Source organism: Thermobia domestica, chromosome 18 (genome assembly GCF_964235325.1).
Source record: "Thermobia domestica chromosome 18, izTheDome1.hap1.1, whole genome shotgun sequence".
Classification (NCBI taxonomy): domain Eukaryota; kingdom Metazoa; phylum Arthropoda; class Insecta; order Zygentoma; family Lepismatidae; genus Thermobia; species Thermobia domestica.
The window spans coordinates 88,799,471-88,811,141 of record NC_137471.1 but is presented as its reverse complement, the minus strand read 5'-3'; the positions used below and the strand labels follow the sequence as shown (position 1 = coordinate 88,811,141).

Below are 11,671 nucleotides of genomic sequence, written 5' to 3'. Positions count from 1 at the left end.
TGTTTTTAAAATGAGGTGTCTTCAAAGAAGTTCATCTAGTTTATATTTTGACGTGACATATTGAATTGTTTCTTTCTTGTATGTGTGTCTTTTTCCCGTAATGCATATAAATGTGTTTTAAGCATGGACGAATTTAGGGGTTGTCTGCTGTGGGGAAGGATCTTCCAGGGGTTTGGAATACAGCCCAATCGAGTGGGGCTCCATTCCCACAGGAAACTGTTAATAGAAAAATTCGTTTTTGAACATTTTGGTGTATAATTCTCTATCATACAACATAAGGGTTTTTTTAGAGAGTTGTTGGCAGGGAATCAAAGTATCTCCATGTCCCCCCTGTAACTACAGAGAAGCTCTCCTTTGGTTTTTAGTCATTATATAAATAGAAATGCAATCTTCTAGGCATACCCTCAGTGTATTTCAATATTTAGGTAGCAGGTATGTTAAGTCAAAATCTTAATAAAACATACCGCCTCTGCTTCTTTTCCACTTCGAACACCGAATGTAACTATTTCATGGTTAGATCCTATTGCAAAGTCTAGAGTATGGCACTTGGTAACAGGATGCATATGTGGCGAGATGAGCATTTTGCCATGTTTTAGCTTGGTTTTCTTGCTCTTCTTGTTGGTCCTGGAATTTTTGTGAGCCAGGTGGTCACTACCAGATATTTATCAATCTTTTTTCATTTGGATTTGTAATCGGGTCTTCAAGTAGCTGGTGTTGGCTGTTTATGTCAGTGGCTACGACTATTCTTCTGAATTTCGATAGGTAATTTAGAATAGGGCAGAAGTTTTCGACGTTTAGGTTAGGTGAGTTGTAAAAGGTTGCGAGATAAAATGGTTTTACAGTGTATATACATAGCAGAATAGAAATTGTTATAAAGCTCCGGTGATAAAGGGTATTCGGAAAATTTTATGCATTGCTTGATTATTATAGCTTCCCCTCCACTTGCTTTAGTTCTAAGTTTCCTATCGTTTCTAAATGTTGTATATCCTGGAATGAATAGTGAGTTCCTTTTCCTGAGCATGGTCTCATTAAGTGTTATGATTTGAATATCTTGATCTTTGACATATGATCTAAGTTCTTCAGTTTTTTGTCTGGCTTCTCATATGATAAAGAACAATAATAATCGAAGTTTATTGCTGACTTTCCCTCTGTTCACGTTCATCTTAAGTAACTTCAGTTATTTCATGAGGTTCTTGCTTAAATATTGTGATCTTTTTGGTTCTTGTAAAGGTTTCTATGTATAATATGCCTTCGCTTGACTTCATAATATTGGTACTTTCATTGAAAATGTCCTCCGTGGTTCTTTTTAGGATATTTATTAGGTCCCGTGGTTCGTCTTTGTGCAGTAGCGTGAGAGCGCTACCCACCCATGTTATGATGTTGTTCTGTAATATTTGTAATTCAATTCTAATCTGTTTGACTAGGTCGTTCAGTAGCCTGGGTTTGAGTTATTCATCATCCTTAGTCTTCTCAGTACTGTGATCTATATTGCAGCGTTGAGACTTTGGTGTTCTGTGGTGTGATGACCTTTTTGATTTGATTGCCAGCGTTCTGGAATGGTCAGTTTGGGCATTGGCTACCACCAGTTCCGTGATTATTAACTTTGCATGTGGCACAAAACATCTTCGAGGCTTCTTTTGGACAGGTGTTAGGTGTGGCTTGTTGTCCGCATCTGTGGCATGTAATTTTATCTATACAGCTAACTGCGTTGTGGCTGTATTTGAAGCATCGTGTGCAGGGTGAGTTCTTGAGTTTTCCACCTTGAATCTTGTGAGTCCTATGGAGATACACTTTGTGATCAATGTTTATGGTTTCTGGATCTTCGGAGAAGATTCTGAGTGGTGGGATTGGTGCCTTATCTGTTCTCGTTCTGATCACGTAAATGTAATTTATTTTTTGCTCAGTGAGGTTCTTTTTGACTCCAGCAATCTCTTTATATACCGGGACACCCTTAACAACGCACGTGAAGGTTGCTTGTTGTGGCTGTTTGTCGGAGTTGTTGAATTTTACGTAGTCGTTTTTGTTCCATCGTGCGTGTTTTCCAAAATCTGTTGCTTGGAAGCCGTCTAGAAATCTTCTCTTGTTCGTCTTGCTTTCAAAGATTATTTTATCTCTATTATTGCGATAGATAGTCACTTTTGTGTTAGGAAGTCATTGTGTAATCACCCCTGTCAAGGCCAGAGACCTGTCTTCTGTGGGTCTGCTCTAAAAAAAGCACTTAAAAACTTTTTGTTAATTTCCTTTGTGACTATTATTGTCTGATGATTGTTGGGCTTTCTTCTGATTTTGATGTGTAGTTGTTTCCCTGGATAGCACTTCGGTTCTCTCTATAGCATGATTTTCTTTTTCTTTCTGTCTGTTTTCTTCCTATTTATCTTTACATCTATCATTTTCTTGAATCTTGTCTTGGTTATGCGATCTTCGTGAGTATGGCTTTATTGACATATCTGTGTAGCAGCACTTATTCTCAGCTTTTTTTTTTAGTATTTCTTTGTCTACTAGTAAGTAAGCAGTTGTTTCGATCCCGTAGTGTAAATGATTTCGCGGCATCAGAATAACTATAGACAGAGTTAGGTGATCCGATAGCTGAAGAGAACGTAGCTTCTGTGGCCAAATCTTCTTCAGAAGGTGGCTCCCTTTCAGGAGTGTTGTGCGTCCACTTCTCTGGCAATAGCTGCAAAGGCCTCCTTTGTTTTCTTTTATTTATTGGTTGGACTTCTACATGTAATATCTCTTGTCTGTTTTTGCTTAGAGGGCTTCTACTCCTTGAGTTCCGTGGCGTTTTCATATCTTCTTTTTAAATTCCTGCGTGGGCCTAAAAAGAACCTTACCGCTTTGTTGCTCTGCTTCCAGTAATTTACAAGGTGGGTAGGTGTTAGTTTGTTTTCTTGGTGTAAGCCAGTGGTGCCCACCCCCCTCATGTCCATGACGCACCCCCTCAATTGTCTATCCATAGGTGTTCTTCCATGAAAAAAGATCTTTTCGATTAATTTTAAACCCCCTCAAACATATTTATATAGATTTTTAACCCCCTAAATATTTCAATGACGCAGTTTGCGTCATAGCCCCCATTTGTGGGCACCCCTGTGTAAGCAGCCCCTTGGTATACCACAAGGTATCCAGATCTACGATCTTGTAGGTGTTGGCACGTGTAGTTGTTTGTGGGTGTAACTTGAGTGTTGTCCCGTTGGGATAAGCTTAGCCTACTTGCTCTCCGATTGTCGGCAAGGCCTGTACATGCAAGAGTGCCTACTCTAAGATCGGTCTGCCAAGAGGGACAGCGGAGCAAATAGTTAAACCTCTCCGTTCGGTTTGTTTAACGTCAATATTGTAGGAGAGGCAAATCTCTCTTTTAAGATGGTTCTTATAAGAGCCGGATGGTACCACTCTTAGAAGAGCGGCACGATCCATTGCCCTTGTCTTAGTCAATCATAACAGTCAATTTTCTTTCCGATTTAAGTCTTACGCGGACATAGGGCGGTCACTTGTCATGCTGCTGCTTGCTTCCATAGACTTGTACTGCTCCTGTACGCTGTAGACGATAATTCTTCCGCGGTAGTGTGGACTGCAGCTTGCCTCTCTCGGTCCATGGAACATTTGCATTATGATGAGACCGGAGATGTGGGTATGTGCATATGGTGACTATTTAGGGGCGGAGCTATGAATGTGGGCTTGTGATTGGCTGAGGGAAATTTTGGAGTTTGGCTGAGGGATGCTGGCTTCTGATTGGCTATTGTTGTGGCTATGATAAATTGTTTTGTTGAGTGTCTTTTCTTTTGTTCCTGATAAGAGATGACCACATAGGATTGAGTTGAGACCCATTATCTCTATTGAGACTATTCCTTTCACGTGAGATATGGCTTTCTTTATTATTCTGTTCCAAAATTGCTGCACTTCGCTACTATAGTGGTATTTGTAAAATCAATTCTGTTTCCAAGCTGACACAATTCTGACTTGTCGGGTTACTGAAGTCTTATGTAGGTGTTGTGTTCTTTGAATCATTGTTCTATTCTACGTGCACTTTGTCCTATGTATGATGTGCCACATTCACATGATATACGATATATATCTGGAGTGCGCAGGTGAAGGTTTTCTTTCATTAGTTTGAGTAAAGATCTGATGTTGGCTGGAGGTTTATGAATAACTCTTATACCAAGTCTGGCAAGACAAGTATTCTATACTTGTTTGCCAGAGTTGCGGCCGATGAAAGGCAATACGGTAGTAGAAAGATAATCCTCACTCAACTTTTTTGATCACTTTGTGTATGGAAGTAACAGCTCTTTTTATGACCATGTTGATATCTGTAAGACTGTAGGCATTCTCTTGTAGCGTCGAACAAAGTTGGTTAAATTCCTATTGTAAACTTTCCTTATCATTTAGGGAGATGCTCTGTAGATCAAGGTATTATAAGCACTTTAAGACGACGTAACTTGTGATGGAACCTTGAGATAAAGATTCACATGTGTAGGCTTCCTATGTACGTTATATAAAATAAATAAATAAATATACTTAGGTCTTTCTCTAAAGTGGTAAGTAGCAAATTAACATATTCATCGCTATTTCTCGATGTCTTTGCTTTTCAAATCTCACCAATGGAATTAACAAAAGTATTGTTTCTTTTCCTTTTTAACCAATTTTCTAGCACCTTCTTCGACATCTTGCAAATTGCAAAGGAATTCTTTATTCGTCAACCCACAAAAAAAGTTTAAACTCTTCTAAGCAATTTCAAAGTGACGATTGTATTGAAGTGATCAAAGATTGCTGTGACATGCTTATAAGCTAAAAGTCGTTCCTGTCTTTTGTTTTCTACCCCTTCTGTTAACAAATTGTCTTCAAATTTTTATCTGAATGAAACCGAAACAACGAAGAAAATGTTTATTTTTTACCCTCTCCTTTTTTTGCCCAGTAGGTTGCGGGAAAACTACTACTACATACTAACTGCTAAAAATATTTATAGAAATCAATTGTCGCTTTCTTTTATGTCAATTGTGGCTATAAATTAACACTACTAACCCAAGTTTTGCTGTTGTAGTTGTTGGTATTGACAATGACGGTGAACACTTCAAACTAGACCGACGATAGATCATATGTTTTATTTTTGTGGAAGTCAACGATTTCTTGGCGCACATATATTCATTTAATTTCCTCTTAACTCTTTAACTAAATTAAAGACCACATTCTTTCGGAACCTCCTTCCGCGATTAGAAAGGGGGTGGTTTCGTCCCATATTGTCTCGCTCAAACTGTATCCAACTGGAAGACTTTGACTTAGCGTGAAAACTGTGGTCATTCCTACGTCAAAACAGAAAAATTTCAATAGCACCACATGAATATACGTCCTACTCCTCACTCTCAACTCTATCTCCCACTGATCTTTGGAAACAAAAGTTTCTAAGAGTTTCTAAGAGAAAAATTGGAAACAGATTGGTTTTATATAATAATGTCAGAATGCAGCTTCAGATTGCTGTTTTCCATTATAAAAGTTTTTTCTTGGAAAACTCAATTCTCACACCCCGAAAATGCAAACATTTTAAAAGAATTTAGACATCATTCGTGACAACAGCCTAACGACCAGCAGTTTAGGGATTTTTTTTGAAATACAGTAATGAAAGAAGTTGTTTGTTCCAATGAAGTGTGTATACTACGGATCGAATGTAGCGTGTACCCGCATACTTCCTAAATTTTAGGTGCCTATACGGTAGTTTCCAAAAATTAGAGGTGGGAATACGCCGTATACCCGCGTATCCCCCCATTACATCCCTTGGCTACATTATATGTAATTTCCCATATATAAGCCCTATAAGAAAATTTTTGCCTGAAATATATTGGATCTATTGACTTAAAAAAAAAGGCATTAAAATATTTTTTGGTACATTTATTGAATACATATTTGTACTAACGAACTTAACATAAGTATAACTCAGACCCAATGGTAATGAAAATGACAAAAGTGTTACATCAAATGAAGATTACTTCCTTTCTTAAAAAATGAAACTAAATATTTCTAACTTTTCTTACGCTAAAACATAAAATTGATAATTTGCATCGTAAGTTTCCAGTACCTAGGTACTTAGAAAATAAGGGGAATCTAAAATTGAAACATTTTCCCCCCTTTTTATTAATTAATCTTCGTTGCCTAATACGTAATACGTTTGCATAATGACGTATAAGTACGTCATATATTTTAATGACATGCCACTCAACTAAAAAGAATTTTTAGAAAACTTGATTATTTAGTGAGTACAATTTTAATGTTTTTTTAAAAGTTCGCAATATTTACATATTCTGTAAAACTAAATGAGCATCCTCAATTTATAAATCTGAACGTTACTCCATTATATCTTGAATATACGTATAATTATAGGATAGATAAAGAAACAAGATGAAATCAATTGCTAATAAATCACCATAAAGAAAGAACCTTAAGGAATGTTTATCTCCAATAGGAAGATATGAGAAAGGCCATAGAATTATATTTCCTAGTGCCATGTTAGCAACCCAAGCTGCTTGCACGAATGGCTCCCAGTGTGGTCTTGCTTGGCTGGAAGCAAGTTCTGAACCGGCAACATTAAACATTACATCGGATGCAGCAATTAATACCAATTGTGGAATCCGCCAAAGCATATTTACAGAAATCGGTGGTACTATTTGGTGCAAATTAGCTGTTGTGCTGTTTGAACTGATACAAACAAGAAGTGTGTAAAGTCCTCCTCTCTCTAAGGAGTAAGTTCCCAATAACTGTCTAGTTTTCTGATTTGGGATGAAAATTGCTTTATATGTTCCACTAGATTTTAATTTATGAACTTCGCCAGCCCTGACTTGTTCTCTGACTTTATAATAATACGTATTAGCTTTCGTACTTAGTTCTACCGTCTTGTCATCGTCACAATTGTCACTATTTGTCGCACATAATAAATCGTTATGAATAACACAAATCGTGGGAAGTGCTCTATCAAGTCTTCCTACAGGAGTAAAATTTGTATCGAAAATAGTTAACTCTTGATTCGATATGCTAATAACGTAGGATAGAGCGGCATTCTTTCGAGCATTAATCGTAGAAGTTGAAATGTTTTGTCGTAGAGAAAACGTTTGCCTACAATTATCAAGCACATTAATTTCAAATGTTGTATTCAAATCAGCATCATAATTTACCCAAACATCCAACGGGTTAAGAACTTTATCACCCAAACTAAGTTTACAAGGCATTCCATTGAATATTCTTAAGTGAGCTTTGCTAGATGTGGGCACTACATTATACGTTGGTTCAATAAAAATTTCCAGAATTCCACATGTAAAACATGAAAGAATGAACAAACCAACTCCCATCTTTGTCAGCGGAGTAGTTAGTATATCACGCTTCTCTAAAATAGGATATATTCTTTTAATAATAATATATGCCATAATTACCTCAAAAAATGGAACACTCAGTTTGACGTATTTTGGGAGAATATATATAATTTTAAGATTCCCGTTCATTTTAGAAGCTTGGGAGCGAAATTCATTTCTGAGCTTATTATTTACAGCAAAATATATTATGCTAGGAATAAAAACCAACAGAAGTTTCAGAGTAGAGTTAATTTCCGATATGAATGTTGGAGGATATTTGTTGTCGGCATACGCGTATAATACCCAATTTTCTCTTATATGTCCGATTTTAAGTTTTTTTGTACGTGGCAGTGAGTAGACATCTACATGCTCTGAAAATTTTATTGTGTGGTTCCACCGTTGTGTACGTTTTCTCTCCAGTTCTGAAACATAACATTAGAAGGAAACCACTTACAGTTCCTATGATATCACTTACACAATACCCAGTATTACCAATACAAACAGCATTAGTTTTTAACCAGGAAGTTAGAGGGTAAACTATCGCTGCCGCTAAATTGTTAACCATATACATCTTTGATACGTACTTTATTAATTCTCTCTGACTTCTAGGGTTATAGAAAACAAGTGCTCCAAAGGGTATTAAGCATACATCAAAAATTCCTGAAGCCGGTGTTGTGAAAAAGAATGTGAAGTCCATGATATACCTTTGGAAATTCTTAAGAAACGAAAGATTACTACAGATCCATATAAGAATACTAACTAATTGTATAAGAGTACAAATATACATTATACCATACAATCCATAACATTTCTGTAGAATTGACAATGCAAATATTGAAATTTCATATTTCAAAAGGTTTTTAATATTACTAGGTTTAAGATAGGTCGATTTTACCAAACTCTTGGATGCAGTCAATCGGTAGTGAAGTGATATTGTAGTACTAGTAGACAGAAGGTTTGAAAGATATATGTAGAGCAACGCTTCTGTAATCCGATCTTCAGTATTATATCTTCCTTGGTAGTATGAGTATTCATTGGAACCGGCTGAAGTGATTTCATCGGGAAAACTAGTTGTCTGTGTTTCCACATTCGGACGTTGTCCTTTCAGATGAAGTTCAAATTGATCTGTATTGGGATTTACTGGATAAACAAGAATTCTAGGGCGCAATCCTTTATCATTTTTACGATAATAAGTTTTCGGAATTTCTCTAGATATATGCTCAGTCATTTCAGAAGAATGAAGTTTGTCTTATTCAGTAAATATTGCTACATCTCTTCCAAGCTCATTTTTCTCATTGGTACATGACACTTTTCTAAGTGTAACTGAATCCCTTTTGTACACATCAACATCCACGAGAGCTTTAGATTGTGGATCTTCATTTAAAGTGTGGAGTGTTGCTTAATAAGTCAGAAATACAGAAAGATGTTTATCATAAACTAGCAGCGTTCACCCCGCTTCGCTGCGGTCACCCCGGAACGCAATAAACTTTGTTACTTAGATAATTTTTACTTTTTCGCTTTCAAATTGCAGTAAATGTTAACATTATAGCGCCTGTCATTTATGTTAACCCGCCGAGTGACACGGTCATGCGGGTTGCATATAAATACGTTTATTTTTACCTATGATGAACTAATAACAAAGGATTTGTACGTATGGACACTTGAATGGTCAATTATCTCAAGACACTGGTAATTAAAAATTAAAGTGATATGATAAAAACCATCTAGGGTCCAAATCCTAATAACCCCCCAAAAATGAAAGAAATTGGTTCAGCCGTATTACCGTGATGAGCTAACAAAGGATTTGTGCGTTCTCTTTTATAATATAGATAAAATAAGTACGTTGTTTAGAGCTCTTTTTTTCTTCCGAACTCAATTGATATTTCTTCATGTGCAAACCTGGATTTCAGTCACCTACATCACTGAATATACTTTTTATAAATAATTATGTTGAAATTTGGTAAGTTCAATGTAAAAATTATTAAAACCACTTATGATGATCAAAGGTGGCGGTTAAACCTACTTCATTCTTTCATTCGTAAACATACAGGGTTTTCCAAAGCAAGATTATCTACGTATGGAAGGTGATTCCTAACCCAAGATAATAAAAAGTTTATGTACCTATGGAAAAAAGTGCTTAGTTTCACCGCTAGGACTGCCCAAAAGTGAGGAAAAGCTACTACAACACGCGTAATTTCGTTCACGAGAAACTGTAGAGTGCTGGTTCATATCTGTGTAATAGAATTATACACATGTTTTCCAAAAATGCATATTTTAGTAATGTGCAAAGTATGTGCAAGAGATTTCCTACAGGGTATAAATTCAAGACATGCTTAGAACAAAATTCTCCGATACACTCTGAATAAAGATGAGCCCAAAGCAGGGTTGTTGGAATTTTTCACAGCCCGAAATTCCCAAGTGTTTTTTTTAGGCGGGGGGGAGCAAAACCCACATAAAAGCACAATAAAACCCAAAAAAGCCCACCTCAAAAATATACTTCAAAACTTGGATTGAAATAATAATCTTAATATGATTATAATTACTTTTTTAAATCGTACTTCTTAGTGTATTTCTAGTTTCAAAATTTTCTTAAAATATATATTTGCCACTAAAACAGAATACCATTAAAACAAAACAGGTTTGGGAATCATCCATAATGAATTCTGTTTGCACTCGATCAAATTAGCTGTAACACTGTTCAACCGTAATCTATTATACAAAAATGAAAATAATCTTGTTTGTGCGCGCAACACGGGAATACGGAATACGGAACGAATTTTTGATTGCAGTTATCACGTACCTCGAACTAGGGTTACTTTGACTGAAATGCCTGTTCTATAGGGGAGCGGAGGATCCAAATCTATGCCAAAATCTTAGTGTATCTCACAATTCTGTCAAGTTAGGAACATGACATTTTTTAATGTAAATTTTCCATTAAAAGTAAGTGTAGCGGTGTCGCAGTATTTTTGAGAGTTTCCATTTAAAGTAGGGAAGGAAGCATTTTCTATAATTTGAAATCGATGTTGCCTGTTGTTTCTGATCGCATCACACGGGAAAACGGTTAAGCAGTTTGAAATGAATTTTTGAACATACAATAATTAGTACCTACCGTGAGCTGGGATTTTTATAATACTTTGATTCAAGGATGCATTCTAAGAGAAGGAGTACAGGAAGTTCGAAATTCATGTTAAAAGAAAAATGTCACGAGCCCGCCAAGTTAGGAAGATGAAACTCGGTATATAAACTCCTAATTAAAAATAAGTTGGCATGTCTTGCAACGTTTTTGAAAATTTTCATTTTAAGGGGAGGAGGTGATTTTCCATAATTCCTTTATTTCCATTGAAAGCGATGATGCCTGTTGTTTGTAATCACATCACGGAGAAACGGTTGAACAGTTTGAAATTAAGTTTGGAACAGAGTTCATTATTATTTATTTATTTATTTATTGTGTTACTTTGATTAAAGTGCACATTGTAATGGAAGTAAAAGATGTTCATATTTCAGCCAAAATTACAGTGTCTCGTGAGCACGTTATGTTAGGAAGATGAAACTCGGTATATAAATTCCTAATTAAAAATAAGTTGGCATGTCTTGCAACATTTTGAAAATTTTCATTTTAAGGGGAGGAGGTGATTTTCCATAATTCCTTTATTTTCATTGAAAGCGATGATGCCTGTTGTTTGTAATCACATCACGTAGAAACGGTTGAACAGTTTGAAATTATGTTTGGAACATACTTCATTATTATTTATTTATTTATTGTGTTACTTTGATTAAAATGCACATCGTAATGGAAGTAAAAGATGTTCACATATCAGCCAAAATTACAGTATCTCGTGAGCACGTCAAGTTAGGAAGATGAAATTCGGTATATAAACACCTCGCTAAAAATAAGGCGACACGTCACTTCCTGTTTTTGAAAATTTCAATTTTTCGGGAACAGAGATGGTGTTTTTTACAATTTCTTTCTTCACATTCAAATCGACGATGTCTCTTGTTTGTGATCGCATCACGGGAAATGGTTGAACAGTTTGAAATCAGTCCTTTTTGAAGTCTACCACAGACTGAAGAAGGAAGTTGCATCTTCCGAAAGCGCTACCTGTTGTATGTAGAAGAAAATTCTGCTACATATTTTTTGCGGTGAGTAATAGTCTTTCTACTTTATCACATTGAATATAATCACCGCTCACAATATTGTGATAGTTTGAAATAAGTTTTAGAACATAGTTTGTACCTTAATCAAGCTGGGATATTATCATGTAACATTTTTTAAAGGATTATTCTAAGGGAGAAGGGGGTTAAAAATTCAGGCCAGAAATAGAATATGGAACATAAACATGGCAACA

At 35.9% G+C, this 11,671-nt stretch overlaps 1 protein-coding gene across 1 annotated transcript; it reads right to left on the bottom strand.

Moving 5' to 3' along the window:
• Positions 1 to 6,326: 6,326 nt before the first annotated feature.
• On the bottom strand, positions 6,327 to 7,400 carry LOC145675163 (peptide transporter family 1-like). The gene has a single exon (XM_081745535.1). It carries the CDS (start codon positions 7,398 to 7,400, stop codon positions 6,327 to 6,329), a length of 1,074 nt encoding a protein of 357 aa, XP_081601661.1.
• Between the last annotated feature and the right edge of the window lie 4,271 nt (positions 7,401 to 11,671).